Raw genomic sequence first — 22,375 nt, 5'->3', positions numbered from 1 at the left:
ACGGCTGACGATTTTCTCTTGGGCCTCTCCTAGGTCGACTCAGCTTTCAGTGAGTAGTGTTGTGCAAGATAAAGGTGCCGTGCTCCTGGCCACACCATTCGTTTCTGCACCATGGTAGTTCTAAGAACAACAGCTGGCTACGAAGGCTGCAATAGGGATGTTTGAGTTTAGTTTGTTTCGTCACTGTTTGAGCGTGTGGTATGTGAACCTGGCCTCGGCTGCTCCCAGGACAGCTGGGAATAAAATCAATACCTGGCGGCGTGGGGTCAGCAACTTCGGCAATGGGGATCCGGCAAAAGAAGGGTGTTTGGAGATGGCCACACTGCACCCTTGCGTGCCGTGCTGGCCTTGATAGGTACTTGCCAATAGTGCTTACTCCAACAGCATAAAACAATTATAACATTGTATCCATGTACGTATATACATACAACAGGTATTTCACCATCATAATCAGCCATGGTCAATCCACTGGTGGATGAGAAGGCCTCTCCAAGCCGCCACCATCTTTCACGATCATACGATCTAATCCACCAAGCTTCTGTGCATGACCTAATTTCATTGCTGCATCTCCTTGGCAGGTGTTCTCTTGAATGCATTCCATTCTTTGGCTGCGATTTCATTATTATTGACATTGGCCGTCATCAAAATTTGGCAAATTACCCACAAAATTACTAAAATTTGGTGACTATAAATAGCAATCAGACCTCTTCTGGCAGTCTACAGCCCCAGGTGACTTTCGCAAGTGATACTTTCCTGGTCTCTTGAGTTCTCACCTGGTTACACAATAAACTTGAAACATTCTTCCAGCTGTGTCCTGCCCGAGCCCACTTTACACTTGTGTTTTATACTGTACGCATTTATATGGTTATACAGTAGGTACATGTGTACGTCTAACGTGAATACTATATACACTAATTTACACATATATACACAAATTTACACATGTCCCACCAAGTGTCATACGCCCTATTCTACGTCAGTAGACCTGATAGAACGGAATGTACTGCTTCGGCATTCTTGGCCAGTCCCTGTTTCTGTTACTCTGCCCCTAGTCTCCTTCTGTCTTTGCCTCCTATTAACCGTGAATGTTAATTTCTCCATTTTTCTTGATCTACCTATGTGTATTTGTCTATCTTTGTCTCTATCTCATTTGCTAAATGTGTCCGTATCCTTTTGTGTTTTTGCATCTCTGCCTGTGTCTCTCTCTTTCTCCTGCTCTCTGGCTATTTGTATCTCCCTATATCTTCCCCTATATCTGTCTCCCTGTATTTCTCTCTGTGTCTCTGTCTTGCTTTGTCTGTGACGATCTCTCTCTGTTTCTGTCTCACTTTTTGTCTCCCTGCATATCCAACCGTCCGCCTCCCACTTCCTCTGTGTCTCTGTCTCTCGCTGTCCCTGGCTTTCTCCCACTCTTGCGTGTCTCTTGTTCTCTCTCTCTCCCTGACCATGTGTTCATATGGTGGGGGTTATTGCCGTCACAGCTCTTCCTTCCGAGCCCTTTTCACCCCACCCCGCAAGTCCATGGTGATCACATGACTATCGTGGCCTATGGTGTTCAAACCTAATATCTGCCTTAATATGTTTCACTACTTATTTATCGAGAGGATGCTGCTGTAGTGTAATCATTAACACACTCGACTTGTCATCCAGAAGTCACCGGTTCGATCTCCGAGCGTGACGGTTAAGAATAACGGTGCACGCTTTTATTTTGTTATTCCCTTGCCTCTGTCCATCCAGCGGTATAAATGGGTTTTTCACTACAGTAAGTCGATCGGCAGGTTGCGTGTGGTGAGGTAAAGTGTGAGTACTCCCACCTTTTCCAGGATGATCTGGCGAGTGTGAAAGAGTAGGCCAAATACCTTCTAGAGGGGCTCTGTTGCTTACACTCTAGGATACCCTGCTGCCATCAGTGGTGTGAGCAAGTAGTTGAAGGCTCCACCTTTTCCTTTTATAGATAGAGAATCGAATGCTGAACAAGTTACAATCATGCATACATGTGGAATGTGTAACGCTTGAGCAGCATTTTCACATTTTTACTTGTCATTTTTGCTCTGAATGTTTTGGCAATCCTTGGATCAATTTGGTGAATTTACAATAGGGTCCGTGCCTTATAGCAGCACCGCTTTTCCTACATGGTAGGTATTCAGTCATCTTTACAAGAGTTAAGCCCCCCCCAAAACAGATGGATTGACAGATAGCTCATGCATAAATACTTTAATTTGTGGTTGACAAGTGATAAAAAACTGGTATTTGGCTGGATTTTGAGTATTTTCGATTTACACGGGCTGAAGCCAGGATGTCCAAAGAAAACCCACAAATTTCAAGTTTCATTTATTAGGTATAGCCCTGTGAGCCATGCGGCTCTTAAGTCGGGTGCAACCGCAACAAACAAAATTTGAACACAGAACATCTTAAAGCGACAATGCGTAACAGAAACATCCTGGAATAAACCAGCAAATATTCCACACAAAAAAAACGTATTAAAACGCTGCGTGCAAAAATCAATGTGGTGCAAGCCAACAACAACAACCATAAGACAATTTAGATTAACCATATGTTTTCTAATCACCAAAATAAAGCTATAAAAACAATGTAACAACAGTAATCACAAAAAATACATCAAATTAACGCTCAACATCTGCAGACAAGGCGGAAATCCACTTTCTGCACTACCTTTTGCAGGCAATATGTTGCCCAGAAGATTAGTGCTTTTGCACATGGCTCCATCTCAATGTGTCCCGCAACTTTTAAGTCACTGGACACCATGCAACAACTCAGACAGTGTGCATGTGGGTTTTTAGAGTTCAATTATTTTTCCCCAGCTACATTCCAATCGTGTTAGCGGTGTCATGTCGTGAAGTGACTAAACGGTCTTTTGCAATATGTCAGCGAGCAGCATATCACTCTGTCAGAGAATGGCCCTGGTACATATTTTTAATGTCAGTTCAAGAGGCCTCTTTTTCCATATTTTTACGTACCAATTTTTGTTAAGTCTCCAGAGCTGAAGTTTAGTCAAATTAATTGAAACCCCAAACTTAATATGAGCAGTTGTTTATGCAGTCATTGGGGTAACCAGACTGAGACAAGAAACTCGCTACCTTTGAGAACCCAGTTTAATCACACGTCTTCCCAGAATCAAACCCGGGATTAGCAGCCGTGTCAGCTCAGTGATCCGAGCCAACTGGCCACCTCCTGATCTTTGTTACATTTTTTAAAATGTACACCTTGGCTGCAACATCTCGACCTTAACCCCTCCCTATCCATGTTTTTGTTGTTTCATCGGCAGATCTCCTCCGAGCAAGAGCTGATTGAGAAGCTCAGTTGCCACGCGGAAGACCTGCTCAAGGTGGTGTCGATCATAGGCAACACGGGCGATGGAAAGTCGCACACGCTCAACCACACGTTCTTTCACAAAGCCGAGGTCTTCCACACGTCGGCCACACAGGAGTCGTGCACGGTGGGCGTGTGGGCAGCATACGACCGCAACAACAAACTGCTCACCATCGATACCGAGGGGCTCCTGGGTGTAACGGCCAACAGCAGTCAGCGCACGCGACTGCTGCTCAAGGTGAGCTCCTTAAGTGCCTTTCCCTGGCAGGCCCCAATGGTGGTCGGTGTCCAGGCCCCACGTGCTCCGTGAAATAGCTCGCGCATGCGTTTGGAGTTGAGTAGATGTCCGCATTTTTTTTTAAACAAATTTAGTGGTGAGAATACTCTTCCATAAAGCGTTTTTTTACATTTTAGCCAGCGGTGATGATGATTTCGTGAAAATCATTGAGCATGCCGATGGTAGAAACTATAAACTATTTTTATTCTACCAGGTTAGGCCCACTGACCCTAGCTTTTTCAGAAGCGATCTGGCCACAAATGATAGCTCAACAAAGGGGCTCATTACATGGAAATGAATAGCAGCCAAATAATCTAAACACATGTTTCTAAATGTGGAGGTAAAAGCTGGAGGACCTGGAGTAAAATGCACACTACTATGGGGAGAACATGCAAACTCCAAATTTACAGCCATCTGTACCAGAATCGAACCCACGACCTCCTGTATACCAGGTGTGGGAGATGATAACACCTCTTGATCGCGAGATGTTTTGACTGCCCACCAAAGACCAAAGTATGACCGACCATGACGAGACAAATTAACTCATCTCATGAAGATGCAGACTAAGTTCATTTAGCAACGTTCGTCAAGACTGCAGTGACTTGAGGAAGAACATGACTGGTAATTGTTGATATATGCATTATAGAAGATTTACTGAGTTTTATCTGGTTTGGCTAACAAGATAATATTGAGAGGGAAGGAAATGCGCAACCCTCACACCAACATTTGTTACTGCTTTCGTCAACTAGACCGAGAGTACAACTAAATTAAATCCACGGACCAAGACTCAACTATAGTTCCACCGGTTGTTGTTACCTTAGGCTGAGACTATGACAAAAGTAAAATTGCTGATTAAATTATATCTGCTCACACCTTGATGGGCAGGCTGACCAGCGGTTCGCTTTCAGGTTGCATGCTTCATGAGATGCCACGCACTTGTTTAGAGTTGAGTAAATGTGCAGCGCCCCCGAGTAGACTACAACACCTGATTTATCCATTGCGTTCGCCTATCCAAGCAAACGCTGTTAAGGCTCCGAGATATGATGACATTGGCGCATTCCAGGTGATTTGGTTATAGGCTGTAGGAACACCTACATTCCGGAACTTTGTAGGTAGGGTTTGTTGATCACGCAAATATCATTAGTGCCAAACCAGATGGAATAGGTGGCCAGCAGATGGCAGAAGAAAACAATTCGGTTTGGAACCCTTCAATGTGTTTTCTTAAGCATCTTATCCTGTTATGAAACTTTCTCTGGGTAATCTTGATTCTGCTGACATGCAGAATATTAATTGCAAAGGAATTGTCCCATAATCTCAATGCAAAACCCTCCTGAAAATAGATTTTTATTAGTCGGTGAGGCTCACCGAGACTAATAAAGGAGTTATTTATGAAAGGCAGATATTTTTGCCGTTCAGGGATCATTCATCTGTCCACCCGTCCACTCGGAGCACTTATTCACTTTCTACTTGTCGTAGGAGCAACCAAGGACTGTAGCTGTTTGTGCTGCGCTGACACTGCCTGAAGCACTGATGAATGTAACTGCGCTTACCACCGGAGTGTCATGGCACAGAGATTTATAGCCGCTGAGCTACGCCGAGTGACAGGAAGAGACGGACTGTCTTGGAGAATGGTCGTTAGGGAGATTTTATTCCATCAGATTGATGTTCACAGAATCTGTCTTATGAAGACCTTTTGTGCTGAGCAGTGTAGAGCTCTCAATCTGTGATTGTTCAAGCAGTGACATGTAAGGCCCATTTTATTTTCATAAAATGTTCGATATTATTTGATTATTTAAATGCAGTTCTAATTTCTACTTGTTAGTCTCAGTACGGGCTCGATTGGCCTTTATCCCCGAGGTGATAAAATGAGTTTCACTTTGTGTTGTGGGAGCACTGAGCCGTGGAGGCATGGGAGAGTGCCGTGCTCTCTGGAGTTGATACCACTGGCTGAGGACCACCAATGCAGATGACTGCTGCTGCCCAATGCTTGTCTGAAGATGGAGAAATTGTGGGTCAGATTCACATATAAATGAAACAGCCAAAGATACATTGACTTTACATGACCCCCATTGGTGTTAATGGAGAAATCACCATAAGACAGACAACAAGGAGCATTCGTTGTCACGTGAATATGGCCCTACGACTTGGATAGTGAAACATAAAGTGATAATTTTGAGTCTGAGCATGCCTGTAATACCCCCTTGTAAGACCCACGATTTCAGCTGTAGATGAATAAACCAAATAATATAAAGTAATGGTCAAAGCATATCCATTCTCATTTCAGAGGCTCTCAGCCAAGCACAGTAGAAATTTTACATTCACATGGTAGGGGCCAGCCCCCACAGAACAGATTATAACTGGCCTGCGAATTTATTTCATATGGCCATGGCCACATGAGGACTAGCATTTTGAAACAATAGTTATCTGTCACTGCAGCATGTTGGCTGCACTGATCCGATACCAGAGGAAAATATATTCGATCTGGCAACACCTGTGTTTATAAATTCAGCACGCAGTTACAGGAGAGTGTATGTTAATGTGTGGCCCACGAAAGAAATTTGGCCCTCAGTAAGGAAATGGTTTCCCACTCTTGCCCTCGAGCCACCACGATTGGGCAGACCAGATGAAGGGCCGGACGTGAAGCGACACAGAGGCCAAAGCCATGATCATGAGCAGAGCAGCCACACGCGGGACCGCACTGGAGCGAGCGTGCGGAGAATCGCTTCTCACTCGATGACGCACGCGCCAGGTGATGGCCGTGTCGGACGTGGTGCTGTATCGCACACGCGCCGAGCGACTGCACAGCGACCTCTTCAAGTTCCTCGGAAACGCGTCGGAGGCGTACCTCAAGCACTTTACCGGCGAGCTGCGCGCCACGTCGGCCCGCTGCGGCATGGAGGGCCCCCTTTCCGTGCTGGGGCCTGCCATCATCATCTTCCACGAGACCCAGCACACCAACTTGCTGGGGCAGGGTGAGTGCCATGGTGATTTGTGCGAGTTGGGTCGCGGTCAGACTTTGTTTGTTGATCGCACACCGGTGTGTTGGAGAGTAAGACCACAACATTTATTATTGGGTTTACTCTCCAACACATGGGTGTGCTGAACTAGTTACTAATTGACACGTTTAGTTTACATGACAAAGCTTACTAATTGGCTGTGTTGGGTGGTGCCGGGTTTAACAACACATGAATATTTACGCGATCTAACCCAAAAAAAATGTTTTTATTGGATAATATTGGTCACGAAAGCCTACTACTATGCGTTAATCTATTGAGCGTGCAGGCAGTGCAATGGCACTGCAACTGCACTGGGGCTCACGGGCCAGAGAGGCCCAGCTGCCGGCCTATGAATAAGGGGCAACATTGGAAAGGGAGCCACAGATTTTATTCCGTGCTTCAGGGCCCATCCAACCTTGCTGCACTGCTGAAGCACCAGGCGTGTAACGATTTCTTGGTCATAAATTGGTGTCGCGATTTAATTTAAGAATAATTTGTTTCAGTTTTTTTACAGTTTTGTTTGTAAAATTAGCCAAAGCGTAATAAATACTACCATATCATTTGATTGTTATTTTCATAAGTTGAAGATCGTAAATCTTGCGTGCATTGTTCAGAATGTGTATTGTGAGCACAAAGATCAAATACGTGAGTATGATTCTCGAAAAATTCAAGGCAAATGGATTTTTCAACACATTCAGTGAAGGAAAAAAGTATTTGATCCCCTGCTGATTTTGTACGTTTGCCCACTGACAAAGAAATGATCAGTCTATCATTTTAATGGTAGGTTTATTTGAACAGTGAGAGACAGAATAACAACAACAAAAATCCAGAAAAACGCATGTCAAAAATGTTATAAATTGATTTGCATTTTAATGAGGAAAATAAGTATTTGACCCCTCTGCAAAACATGACTTAGTACTTGGTGGCAAAACCCTTGTTGGCAATCACAGAGGTCAGACGTTTCTTGTAGTTGGCCACTAGGTTTGCACACATCTCAGGAGGGATTTTGTCCCACTCCTCTTTGCAGATCTTCTCCAAGTCATTAAGGTTTCGAGGCTGACATTTGGCAACTCGAACTTTCAGCTCCCTCCACAGATTTTCTATGGGATTAAGGTCTGGAGACTGGTTAGGCCATTCCAGGACCTTAATGTGCTTCTTCTTGAGCCACTCCTTTGTTGCCTTGGCCGTGTGTTTTGGGGTCATTGTCATGCTGGAATACCCATCCACGACCCATTTTCAATGCCCTGGCTGAGGGAAGGAGGTTCTCACCCAAGATTTGACGGTACATGGCCCCATCCATCGTCCCTTTGATGCGATGAAGTTGTCCTGTCCCCTTAGCAGAAAAAACCCCCAAAGCATAATGTTTTCACCTCCATGTTTGACAGTGGGGATGGTGTTCTTGGGGTCATAGGCAGCATTCCTCCTCCTCCAAACACGGCGAGTTGAGTTGATGCCAAAGAGCTCCATTTTGGTCTCATCTGACCACAACACTTTCACCCAGTTGTCCTCTGAATCATTCAGATGTTCATTGGCAAACTTCAGACGGGGTTGGCTATGTGCTTTCTTGAGCAGGGGGGACCTTGCGGGCGCTGCAGGATTTCAGTCCTTCACGGCGTAGTGTGTTACCAATTGTTTTCTTGGTGACTATGGTCCCAGCTGCCTTGAGATCATTGACAAGATCCTCCCGTGTAGTTCTGGGCTGATTCCTCACCGTTCTCATGATCATTGCAACTCCACGAGGTGAGATCTTGCATGGAGCCCCAGGCCGAGGGAGATTGACAGTTCTTTTGTGTTTCTTCCATTTGCGAATTATCGCACCAACTGTTGTCACCTTCTCACCAAGCTGCTTGGCAATAGTCTTGTAGCCCATTCCAGCCTTGTGTAGGTCTACAATCTTGTCCTTGACATCCTTGGAGAGCTCTTTGGTCTTGGCCATGGTGGAGAGTTTGGAATCTGATTGATTGCTTCTGTGGACAGGTGCCTTTTATAAGGTAACAAACTGAGATTAGGAGCACTCCCTTTAAGAGTGTGCTCCTAATCTTAGCTTGTTACCTGTATAAAAGACACCTGGGAGCCAGAAATCTTTCTGATTGAGAGGGGGTCAAATACTTATTTTCCTCATTAAAATGCAAATCAATTTATAACATTTTTGACATGCGTTTTTCTGGATTTTTTTGTTGTTATTCTGTCTCTCACTGTTAAAATAAACCTACCATTAAAATTATAGACTGATAATTTCTTTGTCAGTGGGCAAACCTACAAAGTCAGCAGGGGATCAAATACTTTTTTCCCTCACTGTATACTGTACTCCCATTTCCGGCCACCTCACAACCTCTTGAAACGAAAGTCGAACGAAGGTAGACTTGTGACGTGCGCATGCCGCTTTTTCACTCAATGGCACGACATTCGTTTGTTCGTCTGCACAGGGGAAGGCCAGACGCCTGAGGTCTTGCTGCAGCGCAACTTCAAAGAGCTGAAGTGCACGCCGGAGGCGTTCAGCACGGTGGAGTACGTGGGCACGCGCACCTTCAACCCCCCGACGGACTTTGGCGGACTGTTGAGGGTCATCCAGTACCGCCTCAAGAGCAACAGCAATCGCGCCTCGCGCACCCCGGGTGTCATCTTCAAGGCCCTGGAGGTGAGCGGCACGGCTTGGCGTGCGTGCATGTGACCCTCTCAGCCCGCAGTTAGCTAGAATTCCCAGTGTGACCCGTGGTGAACTTGGAGATTCTCAGTAGCTAGGAGAGGTATCCAATGTTACCCATGAGGAACTAGGAAACCCTCAATGTGGCTTGTTGGGAGCAAGGAACTATCGAATGTTGCCTGTGAGGAGCTAGAAGATTCTTAGTGTATTCTGTTTGGAGCAAGAATATTTATGTCTCCCACAGGGTACTGAGAGATTCTCACTGTTGACCTTTGGGAAGCTAGGAAATACTCAAAGTCGACCTGTGACGTACAGAGGCTGCGTCCCCTTGGTAACGGCGTGCGGTCGCCTGTTGTGGGTGCAGGCGCTGAGCGAGCGATTCAGCGGAGAGATTCCTGTTGGCGACATGGCTCGCAGCTCCTTCTTCCCAGACGAGTACTTCACCTGCTCCGCGTCCTGCCTGAGCTGCGGGTTTGTGTTCCGTCCTTAACTACCAACTAATCTCTTCATCAGCGGAGAGACTGCCCTCCGCCATAAGAATGTGTAATTTTCATCACTGGCTTATTGTGTCTTGTTGTTAAGCACGTAACGACGCATCGATTCGTCAGTCGATTTTTAAGGTCATTATACGTGTATGTGAGCATCGATTAATTACGATTGATGCAAATCGTACACAAACAGTCTGTGACCAAATCACCCAGAATGCACCTGATACCGTCAGGTCTCGGAAGCTAAGCAGGTTCGAGCATGGACAGTGCTTGGATGGGCCAACATCTATGAAATAACTGTTGTGGGCCACTGCTGTGGTGGTATGTTGTCAGCAGAGGGCAGTGCAGACAAGTCCAAAGTTATGCTGTGGTGTCTGCTTACCGCCTACACCAACCCTCATTAACCAGTGTGGTGAAGTGGCATGGAGCTCCTCATCCAGCAGTGCTTTGACAAAATGTCGTGAAATACTGTTACCATGACAGGGCTTGTCTGTATTACATATTCATAATTGTAAATTACATCCCATTTTGCCGTCCCCCCCCGCCCGCTTGTTGCTGCCACCCATGCAGGCTTCGCTGCCGTAACAGCATGAACCACCACAAGGACGGGGTCCAGCACCTGGCAGAGGGACGCTGCAAGTACAACTACCAGTGCGACAATCGCGTGTTCACCTGCAAGGTGAGGTTCCCACACCTACACAAAGATCCCTCCCTGTAGCCTACACAGGCTCTTGGGTCAAGTGTTGTTTTAGTTAGAACCTACGAAAGACCCAACATGGCACACGAGGCAAGTGGGTGGCCAGCACCACGCCTGCTCGCCTTTGTCTCCCTAGTGGCGATGTTTACACATCGCACCAGGTATTCATTTGAGGCTGAGTCGACCTCGGGTAGCCCCAGGACCGGTTTTGATAATCGTCACTGGTGTTGACCATGTGCAGGAATCGAACCCGGTTCACCAGATTTGTCATGCATCGCGCTAACAGCTACACTACCGCTCCCCATATGCACACGACTCCATACACACTCATACCCCAGTGTTCCAGAAACGAGCACGAATCGATGGCTGTAGACGCTGCTCCAGGAGACCAGGTTCAGGCTGCGTTGTTGGATTTTCTCTGGGTTCTGTTGTGTACGCCTCCAACTCTTGTGACTCGGGCGTGGAGTTTGTGGATTGCTCCGAGATCATTGTGCTACCGGGCAGTGGTTGCGCATGCCTATAATCTGGTACAGTGTGGACGGGGGATGGTAGGTTTTTTTTGGGTTGTACCGCGTATTCCCTAGGATGTCAAAGTGTCACTCCATGTGCTGGGAGCTTCCAGAACCGAATGAGAGCAGTGAGATGAGTGCTTTCACCACTGTGCCGCCCGGCTCTATTTCATCACGACTTCCCGTGAATTTAGACCGTTGACTTCCAGCGAGCAGCGCACGCCAGTGCAGTGGCGCGTGACCTTTGTAAAGTGCGCAATCAGCAGGTCATAAAGTCCGCGATGGCCTTGTCAATGTAGCGGTGTCATGCATTACACTGTGCTCAGTTGAGTGCCAGGTGCAGCACCTGTTTGTCGAGTCAGCGTTTGCGTGACTTTTTGGCCTGGGGCGGTCTCCGATGAACAAAACTGCATGTCACACTGATGCCATGAGAGGCGGTGGTGTTTGGGTAGTAGAGCAGTTGCGGACCACATGGCTGCTGCTCTGGCTAGGACTGCAAGCGAAGAGGGATGCCGGATCTGATTTGCTTGTGGATGGGTGTCTGTGTCATGAGAAAATGGATGTAAGAACAGTTGTAGAACTATAATAATAAAAGGGATTCATCGATTAAAATCCACTTATACCCTATCCACGCATTAAGCAAATTGTGTGCCTCAGAATCGGTTATGATTAAAAAACAAGTTTTCATTGTAATTTACAGACTTTTGTCAATCCACTACTGGATGAAAGCCCTCCCCACCCTGTATCAGTCATGGTGGTTGATGAAGGGGGTCACGCAGGACCAGGTCAGATATTATTCGCCGGTGATGTGATGCCGGCTGCGGTCGGGAATCGAATCACGGATCTGTGGGTTCATCGTGGAATGGCCCAAACAGCTGGGCTACCACTCACCTTGTCAATGGTGTATACAAATGTCCATCCTAGTCTATATTTAGGCTATTGGAATAAGCAACACAAAACATAAGAGAGGGACAATACAATACAAAAAAACGGTCATTAATTTTCGTATCAAATTGTGATCTCGAATTGTGACAAGTCATCGATTTTCCTGATTATTTACTTGCATTAATATGATTCATGTACAAGTTTTAACTCCCACGTACACAAAAAAACATGATACCGAACACACAGTAACCAACGCATGGTAACATTACACGGAACACTCGTCGGATTGTCAGCTTTGTTGGAGTCGCTTCAAGATAATTTTTGAGCCAGCGAGTTGCACCACAAATACTGTGGTCAAAAGTCAGTGACCCCCCTCACTCGCTCTAAAGAGCACTGGACAATGTTCTGAGCCAGTTGTGGAAATTACTCATTCCTGTGGTGGAAGTTGTCTCTTTGGGGCGGCCGATATTGGATTCCCACCAGGCGTTGCTTATTGTAGCCACAGTGAGGCTTGCTTGAGCTTGGCCAGGTTTTAAACTCGTACATTGCTTTATAGGGGTGCCTGGATGCAGCAACAGCTTTGCCTTTCGTGTACACACAGACGATTGTGACATTCCTTGATGTGTTCATGTTTTATTGTTGGGTATCAGATAAGCTTTAACTGTTTATTTTCTTTCGTGTAATATTAAGTTTCATTCTAGATTTGAAGCTTTCATGACTGCAAGGATTCATACTCTTTGTTTTTTTTCGGTAAAGTCACATAGGTAAAATAAAATAAATGAAAAGAACTAAATTAAATCACGACGTTTTGGAGGCAACACAAGCTTCCGTCTTCAAGTGGAACAGTCACAGCAGAATAGCTGTATCAAGTGGAGAGCTCTGAGACAACCGAGATTATATACAGGTTAAGGGGGGGGGGGAGGAGCCAAGAAGGGACCTGGGTGGGGGGGAGGGCTGAGTTAAGCCGCCTTTTGTTATGCTGCAGGGGGTTCGGGGGGAGAGATACACGAGTACATACAACCCACTGAAAGCAATGGCAATGGCTGTACAATTATATAGCAGCTAAAGTTTGACTTGGTTTATAACATCTTTCCAATGGTTGCTCAATTTGAAACCATTCTCTCGGTTGAAGTTGTGTCTGTGTTTGTATATCTGGATGGCTTCATGGACAAATCTTTGGTAATAACCGGGAGGTTTGCAGAGCACTTTGGTGTCGGAGAAAACAATGTCATGAGAACCCGCTGTGTTGAAACAATGATCAGCCACGGCCGAATAATTCGTTCTGCCGTGTTTCAAGCTAGCCCGTTTTTTATCGGACACCCTGCTTCCCTTCACTGGCAAGACTACCTCAGCAGTACTTAACTCAACCCAATTGGTTTCTATGGTCAAGGACATTGTAGTGTCTTCTTGACGATATCCTCGTCAGCTTTGATGTGGTCTCTCTGTTCACCAAGGTCCCAGTGCCTCATACCATAACAATAATTGAAGATTTGGTCCAACATGGCCTGAACCCTGATGTTCCTGCGCTAGTTAGGCACTGCCACACCAACACTTACTTTACCTGGAATGGTACCTTCTACAAACAAAATGAGGGTACCCCTATGGGTTCCCCCTTGTCACCAGTGATAGCCAATGTTTTCATGGAGAAATTTGAATCAGACGCTATCCAGACATCCACCCTTCGTCCTTCCCTATGGTAGAGATGTGTGTATGACACTTTCGTCATTTGGCCACATGGCCTCCCAGCATTGAACCATTTTCTAGACCACATCAATTCCAGACACCCATCCATCAAATTCACCATGGAAGTGGAGAAAGATGGCAAGCTGCCATTCTTGGATGTTCTGTTTGAGAGGAGGACTGATGGCTCTTTGGGACATTCTGTTTACAGGAAGTCCACCCACACAGACTCCTACTTGAAGCCTGATTCCCACCACCACCCAGCTCAAAAGAATTATCTCATCAAACATTATACCATAGGGCTCATTGCATTTCTGACCAACACCACCTGGCCAGTGAATTAAAACATGTACATCTGGCCCTCAAGATGAACGGATACTCTGACCGTACTATCCGCCAAACTGTCTCTCCCACCATACAGAAACAACCACCTGATACTCCGATCAAAATCATCACGTTACCATACATAGCAGGCGTTACCAAAAATATTTCCAAAATTCTAAACAAACACAAGATCCAGGTCTGGTTCAATACAGTACACAAAATCCGTGATCTGATCCCATCCGTAAAGGATGTCATTCCTGACTTGCAGTACCCCGGTGTTTACAAATTGAGTTGTACCTGCGGTGACTGCTATATCGGGAAGACGAAACGACATATTTCTGACCGAATTCGCGAGCACAAATCAGATTTGAAACACGGCAGAACAAATTCTTTGGCCGTGGCTGATCATTGTTTAAAAACAGCGTGTTCTCATGACATTGTTTTCTCCGACACCAAAGTGCTCTACAAACCTCCCGGTTATTACCAAAGATTTGTCCATGAAGCCATCCAGATATACAAACACAGACACAACTTCAACCGAGAGGATGGTTTCAAATTGAGCAACCATTGGAAAGATGTTATAAACCAAGTCAAAGTTTAGCTGCTTTATAATTGTACAGCCACTTCCATTGCTCTCAGTGGGTTGTATGTACTCGTGTATCTCTCCCCCCGGAACCCCCTGCAACATAACAAAAGGCGGCTTAACTCAGCCCCCCCCCACCCACGTCCCTTCTTGGCTCCTCCCCCCCCCCCTTAACCTGTATATAATCTCGGTTGTCTGAGAACTCTCCATTTGATACAGCTATTCTGCTGTGACTGTTCCACCTGAAGAGGGAAGCTTGTGTTGCCTCCCAAACGTCGTGATGTAATTTAGTTTTTATTTATTTTATTTTACCTACGTGACTTTACCGAAAAAACCAGAGTAATATTAAGTTTATTTGATCATTCGGTATTTAGAGTAGAGACCATAAATGCAGAGAGGTCGTAACGTTTTGTAACACAGCGATTAATGAAACACCAAATCTAATACATCATGAACAACATTAAAGACACGTGTAAAGGTATCCTCTCCAACTCTGCTGGACTTACATATATGTATGTGGATGCTGCCGTGGTGTAATGGTTCGCACATTGGACCTGCAAGCCAGTCGATTAGCAGGTCGTGTGTTGCCCACCTTTTGCAACACGACGTCTGGTCACCGTGGCAGAGGAGACCAGATATCCCTCCAGAGCTCCCCCAAGTTGGAGGCTCTTTTGCCAGCGGTGGCGCAAGCCAGGGCTGCACCATAACAGACTGTGGGCTGATTGACATTTGTTGTGCGTGGCTGTGTCTAGCCATTGTACTCTTCTTATGCGCTAATCGCTCATGGTTGCTGCTGTAATCTGTGTTCCACAGCATTGTTATGAGAATGGGAAGGAGGTCATTGTGGTCCCCAAGACATCGGCTTCAAATGAATCGCCGTGGTTCGGCCTCGCAAAGTACGCCTGGTCTGGGTGAGTACTGGCAGTGTCAGTCCTGCTCACAGCGCCATTCCATCATTCCACTATTCTAGTAATTACGTAGCACTTTTAATAATGAGAGTAATAATACTAACGCTAGCATTTATACTGCGCTCATAACGTAAAAAAATATCTTCGGAGCGCAGTTTTCTTAGCTTAGGAGACCCCCTAATGTCAGCTCAGCACTATGTCGCACAAGGTGAACACAGCACTGTCCTGCAAGTGGACATCAAGTCTGCTGGTAAGGAGGGGGGGGCAATGTTGCAGTTCATTGTTCCAATTAAGTAATTTTCTGGTAATTTTTGAACTTGGGCGTGAAATTACCCAGTTCATTACACTAATTTGGCAAATTTGGATAATGATGCCGGCACCCATCACGGTGGCGAGATGTTAACTTCCTCGCCTAGTATGCAAGAGGTTGTGGGTTCGATGCCGACCCTGATGCCTGCACAATCGGAGTTTGCGTGTCTCTCTCTCCCCGTGGTCGTGTGGCTTTTTCTCCAGGTCCTCTGGTTTTCCCCTCAACATTAATAAACATGCTTTTAGAGTATTTGGCTGCTGTACATTTCCACATGATAAACCATTTCACTGAGCTATCATTTGTGGCCAGATCGCTTCTGAAAAAGAGCTACATAGCTCAGTGGTCCTTACCTGGTAAAATAAAAATGTGTTTTTTTAAGTGTTTTTCTTCAAATAACATTACTGGATTTTTTTTTTACCTCCACTGTGATACGAACGGCATGTATTTATGGTTCATACACCCACCTTATTGACCCAGGGTGCCGGTGGTCTCAATCCGCAAATCTCTGCAAAAAGCGGAAAATGCACTCCCGCTTGACAGTGCCATGGTCGTACGTGCACACCCTTTGTGTCAGTCCGCTGCTGGATGAGGGCATCCCCTCCCCTGTGCGGGTGGTGAGGGTTACTTGGCCTTACTTGTCCAAACTTCACCACTGGTCAGTGCGAGTTGGTGAAGGCAGGGGAGCATAAATGTGGAGGCATGTAAGTACAGTACAGCAATACATTTTGCTTAACTGCCAGGCCCTACAACAATCTGTTTGTGCATAGAGGTCACTCATTCGAGTATTCGTCAGGCTTATTCCTCTTAGCTTTTTATAACTGACAAGGTAGCTCTCATATTTCATTAAGTTAGCAATACATAGCTCGATAACTGCTATGTATGAGGCATGAGTCACAAGGCACCTATGTCACAGTAAGTCACTTAAAATTCTTAAGAGTTTAGTGGAAACACCCAAAGCTTCAAAGGCCAGATGTGTTGACTTCTCTGCCTATTTTGCTTTTCCTCCAACACAGGAACTCGTGACTATCTCAAGGTGCTGCAGTGTGTATGTCAGGAGTGGCCAAATTCTGTACCCTACGGGTTGCATTCCAACATCTTCACATGGCCAAGATCCATGAGATAAACGTGCACCGAGCAGCAGGTCACGTTAGTTGGTTACACTGGTTGCTTTGAATTTTTAAATCTAGAAAAATCTGGGAGCATTCATGTCTGGCTCCACTGCCAGGGACTTGTGCCCCATGCCACTCCCACTTCCGCAGACATACATAAAAATAAATTAGCTGCATCTCGATCGAACCGCAAGTGAACTATCCGAAAGCAGCATGGTTTTGCCACCGCTGGCATATGGTTGTGTGCATGTGTGAATTTTGCCTGGAACAAATTTCCCCTGGCGACTGAGTGACTTATCAAGATTTAGGGCCATAATTCCATGGAAGGTTTATTTATTTTACATTGCAGCTCCTGGACGTATGTGAAATAGAGCTGCATGGCTCATCGGATTCCTCCAGTCTAAATAAATATTATGATTTTCAGAAGAGACCACGTGAACTTATCACTTTCAACTTATACAAAGAAAAAATGTCTCACACTCATGATTTAATCTGTATTGTGAGCATAAGAATTGGATAATTAATCGATGGATTGTTACACCCCTAGTATACACGTTTCTTCATTTTAATGTTATCAAACCAAGGCATCGTACGGTGCATTATAAAGCCCGCAGGAGAAACCTGGCAAACTGGCCTACACGTCTGCCTTGTTACAGACAAGGGCATGCACCCAGGTTCGCTGTGCCTCCTCACAGTGTTGATCGGTGCCCCTCGTTCACCGTCCACTCGCCGTGTCCCCCGCAGCTACGTGCTGGAGTGTCCCAACTGCGGCGTGATCTACCGGAGCCGCCAGTACTGGTACGGCAACCAGGATCCCGAGGACACGGTCGTCCGTACGGAGCTGAAACATGTGTGGCCCGGGGTATGTCCTGCTGAGCACGTCCACAGCTCTGCTTTTAATGTGCAATAAGATCAGGAATTAGAGTGTTTACTTAAGAGCATCTCGCTTCATTGCAGAGCAATGACACCTTGAAAATATTTAATCATTTGTCACTTAGCCTGTTGGCCTTACGGAACGGTGGTGAACTGCAGCATTTGTTTAATCAGGCACACCTTTGGACCAATTTTTTTTCTGGGGCTCATCAGCAGTCAGGCCTGTTCAACAAATACAGCTGTATTGCCATGTCATTTCCAAGGGCCGTCTACTTAAGCTAGGGACCCATTCAGCACAAAACTGTAGAAGAATACAAATGTGTTATGCGCTGACATAGAGGATCATGGTTAACAAATAAAGAGACGATAATCCGTATCAATCCATGAATATTTATATAGTGCACTTATCTTTACCTATAAACATATTTTTTTGTCTGTCTGTCTTTGTCTGTGTATGCAACTTGCAACGATTTTAACTCGCAAACTGTGGGGTTTTCGTTTCTACAAAGTATCCATATACCACGCACTATTCGTATTTCACATCTGTCAACTTTAAAGTAATTAAATTAACTATTTATTAACATTAATTTTTGTATTACTACGCTGAGCGCGTGCCAAAGCCCGCATCTGCGCATGCGCGAAACGTTGACATGTGGTTCCCATAGCAACGTACACACACAATCGGTGGGAGCGGGGAAAAATTATCATTCGTGTTAAAAATGCAAAAAAAAATACGCCCCAATGTGTGCAGTTACTACTGTAGGGTCGGTAGATACTACTGTAGAGTTTGTAGTTACTATTGTAGAGCAGGCGGTGGGGGGGGGGCGGTGTAGCAGCCCAGCCCCAGCCTGCCAAGGTGCCACCTCGGCCGGCTGGGCAATCTAGGCGAGGCCAGGGACTCTGCACAGGACTAGGCCTCACCACAGAAGTTTTGAAATATATTTTCCCCCGGGCAACGCCGGGTACTTCCTGCTAGTTATCAATAAAATCATCTCAGGATCTTTTGATTTAAAGCTTTCGTGACTGCAGGGATTCATATTCTTGGTTCTTTCGGTAAAGTCACGTAGAAGGGAAACAATAAAATAAAAATATTTTTATTATAATAAATAAAATAATAAAAATATTTTTATTGTAATAGAAATATTTTTATTGTTTCCCTTTTACGTGATAAAATAATACAAATATTTTTATTATTTTATTGTTTCCCTTCTACGTGACTTTACCGAAAGAACCAAGAATATACATCTCAGGATCACTTGACATAAAATTAAATTGACACGAATGCCTTACATTCAGGACATGTAAAATAAGACATTTACTTTAAAATGACACTGTAATGTACCTGAGGCAATATAAGTGTAGTGACATATGTCACTACTGTGTCGGGACTGCACGAGCGTAGGGACATATGACGTCACTACTGTTGGCTCGATATGGGTACTGTAGGCAGGTGTCACGGGGGTTGTGTTAGGCCGTGACACTCTGCGTGAACCCAACAGGACACGTGACTGGATAAAGGGGGGCTAGGGACCCCTGGGGGAGCTTGGGGGTCACGTGGTTGGGGGCCCGGACCTTCCCGAAGGATCGAGAAGGGGGGCGTGGCCTGGGGCGGAGCCGGCCACACCACAGGAGTTATAAGCGGGGTGTGAACAGAGAGAGGGGCTGTTCGACCCCGGGATGAAGACGCCATCAGCGCTCCTCCAGGCTCCGACCTTCGTGACCAGGCAGCCCGTTAACCTGCCCTAGTCACGTTATGTAGTATTCCCTCCCCGAGTGTTAGTGAGATTAGGAATGGTGGTCACCACCCTGTGTATAACGTTTTGTTGGTTGGTATGCATTAATAGTGTTGCCTCCAAGTTGAGTGTGCACCTCAATCGAACCCATTACATAGGTAAAAAAAATAGTTATTTATATATCTGTACTTGACAATAAAGCGATTGGCGTACTGTACCGGGCTCGCGTTGATTTGCAATAAAAAAAATTGATTGAACTCCAGTAGATGATGCTGACATACTGAATGAGCTCTAGGTGGTGTAGTTATCAAGACCCCTGCCACTGTCTATTGTCACGGCATCACTACTCCTTTGCAGGCGAACGGCTTCATCCGGGAGAACCACAACGCAGCGCAGCGGCTGCTGGACGGCGTCAACCTGGTGGCGCAGTCGGTGTCGGACATTAGCTCGGGCCCGGCGCGCGCCGTCTCCGACTGGCTCACGGACCAGATTGCGCCGGCCTACTGGAGGCCCAACGCGGTCGTCATCGTACGTGCCCACACACACACGCTGTGTACAGTCGACAGCGTAACGAGCTTGGGGGCCAAAGCTACGAGTTGGGGCCCCCTTGACAACCACCATGAGTGACAAATCAAATATTGGGGCCCCACCTGACCGATTGCCACACCACCTGAGCTAACAATGTAGTTACGCCACCGACAGTCGACTCTGCGTTCTCCGGGGTGGTGAGGTTTAGAGGGTGGGGGCACAGCCACGAGATGTTGTGAGTGTCCGGAAACCTCTACTGCTATCGCACCAGATCTGCAATGAGTCGTGCGCCTTCCAGCTCTTGTTGGCCACTAGCAGCACTCCGTACCTCCAGAGCAGACAGGCCCGTACCCATCTCCATAGGTGTGACAAGGCCAACTGGCTAGACGCACCAGGAATATTTAGGTATGGCTTAGAGACGCCCACAAACTTTTTGACTCCAATGTTTTCTCCCTTTCAGAAAGGTGATCGACATAAATGTTGATTATGCCAATGATGGAATCTGGAAACATACACAGCGGCACAAAAATAGTAGGCTTAGTACTACATTGGAAACGAGCAGTTCTGTAGATGTAATTATAGTGAATGTGTGTTATCGATAACCCTCCGCGGCACGATTCTTGACGACGAAAATCCTCGCTTGGTGGCGGCGTATCACACACAGGCGTGCCACAATTGCAATAAGCAATTCGAGGAGAAGGACACGAAGCATCACTGCCGGGCGTGTGGGGAGGGCTTCTGTGGCGCCTGCTCGTCCCGCTCGCGGCCCGTGCCCGAGAGAGGGTGGGGGCCGAACCCCGTGCGTGTGTGCGATGCCTGCTTCCAACTCGCCCGGCCCCAAGGTGAGAGCCGAGCTGCCAGGGAAGCCCCCACGGTCAAGCCACTTTGCTAGCACAGCTTGCCTGCGTTATGAATAAGAAATAAAAAAAAAACACCCTGGTGCCCCCCTCCGTATTTTGTGCCAGCAGTCGAATCTGATCTGACCTGCACAATTCCATGTATAGAACAATGGTCCGCGTGCTTGGCTGAAGTGGCTGGGTGGGATGAGGCTCTTCATGATGGCAATGTGTTGGAGCACTGTGAGCCAGAAGCACTGTGATCCTGGATTAAAAATCAGGTTTTGTCCACTTGTGATGATATATCTTAAGGCATGCAGCAGCCCTTGCAGTTGCCAACGGAAGGACCTATGCTCGAGGGAGCTATAGAGAGACCCTGTGGGGGGCATTTGGCAAACTCATCCATGCTGGCCAAACGTCTTGGAAGAGGAGGGAGTACGTCCACTGTACACCACATACGACCTGCCGATCGACTCAGAATATTTATACTGCAGGAATTCGATGAGCTATAAAGCTATTTTTCACAGATGTTCAGTAGTATTCCAAAGTATAATTTTGGGCAGAGGTGTAAAGATTTAAGAAACTTTATCATTTCAACTGCCTTGCTGGAAGATCAAATCGAACTGGTGTCCTCCAGTGTGCTGTTCATTACACCACGACAGCATGCCTATACATACATGTCCAGCAGAGTTGTAACGGAGACCTCAATAAATATATTGCCAGCCTTTTGTACAGAACAGAGGCACTGGGCATGGTTCTAATGACTATTACAGTTCAAAACTAGCTATTTAATGTGCTTGTTAGTAACATTTTCCCTGATATGTCTGTTGAACTTCTTTCGCACCTTATGTAGCCAACCATGCTAATTGGAGTTGATAGCCTGGCTGACTACTAGGTTCCCTTGTATTTTGTATTAATTTGTGTGTGCATGTGCTGTGGTAACAAACCCGGTCTGCTCAGAACAAAAACAACAGGCGGAGGGGGGCGAGGAAGATGAGTCGGGCAAGGTGATGGTGCGGAAGGTTGGCGAGGTTGTGCAGAACACACTGGGAGCCGTGGCCACCACCTTTAACTACCCACTGGGTGAGCACCAAAACACGCACCCCCACTGGCATCCCACGTGTACCCTGCCACCCTGGCAAAAACACACACAATGAAGTTGTTGTGTGCTAGGCATCCCAATGTAGCAGGACTCTCCTGAATATGAGTCTGCAGACTACTCAAGCATGGCTCTTCTGTGTAAATAATTAATTATTGTCATATACTCCCTTGCCAACCTGCATCGCTGTGCTCAAACACTGGGAGACACCGCTCCAGGATCGAGATGCATATTGCGATGTTGTGAAAAGATTAGTACTCTGGCATTGTTAATATTGCCCAATAAAGGCATTGCCTGGGTATGAAACGGTGTTCTTGTATAAATTCCTTGTGAGGTGACAGAGATGTAGACAATAGATAGAACGGTAATAATATAATGTAAATACAGACAAAAATATTTAAGTTCTGGGAGATAAGAAAATAGATGGATGTAGGCAAGACACAAACACGACATTAAATGAGGAATACACAAGATAGGGATGAGAGCAATTAATTAGATGCTTTATAATCATTAGGATTTAAATTTAGGATGACATTTCGTTCGAGTTTGGGGGCCCTGGAGCTACT

The 22,375-nt window shown here is 46.1% G+C and overlaps 1 protein-coding gene across 1 annotated transcript in view; it reads left to right on the top strand.

Moving 5' to 3' along the window:
* ZFYVE1 (zinc finger FYVE-type containing 1) overlaps positions 1-22,375 on the top strand; it is a 30,694-nt gene that overhangs the window by 5,032 nt on the left and 3,287 nt on the right. Inside the window, exons 2-11 of the mRNA XM_032964756.2 lie at positions 3,287-3,568; positions 6,357-6,579; positions 9,030-9,241; positions 9,612-9,718; positions 10,306-10,414; positions 15,227-15,324; positions 17,485-17,602; positions 19,704-19,874; positions 20,539-20,716; positions 21,671-21,793. Coding sequence (XP_032820647.2) covers positions 3,287-3,568; positions 6,357-6,579; positions 9,030-9,241; positions 9,612-9,718; positions 10,306-10,414; positions 15,227-15,324; positions 17,485-17,602; positions 19,704-19,874; positions 20,539-20,716; positions 21,671-21,793 — 1,621 coding nt within the window. The remainder of the gene's footprint in view (positions 1-3,286; positions 3,569-6,356; positions 6,580-9,029; positions 9,242-9,611; positions 9,719-10,305; positions 10,415-15,226; positions 15,325-17,484; positions 17,603-19,703; positions 19,875-20,538; positions 20,717-21,670; positions 21,794-22,375) is intronic.

Source organism: Petromyzon marinus, chromosome 33 (assembly GCF_048934315.1).
Source record: "Petromyzon marinus isolate PM22_M1 ecotype Great Lakes invasive population chromosome 33, UKy_Petmar_22M1.pri1.0, whole genome shotgun sequence".
Classification (NCBI taxonomy): domain Eukaryota; kingdom Metazoa; phylum Chordata; class Hyperoartia; order Petromyzontiformes; family Petromyzontidae; genus Petromyzon; species Petromyzon marinus.
Note: the sequence above shows the minus strand (reverse complement) of the source record. Positions and strands in the feature narration are given on the sequence as shown.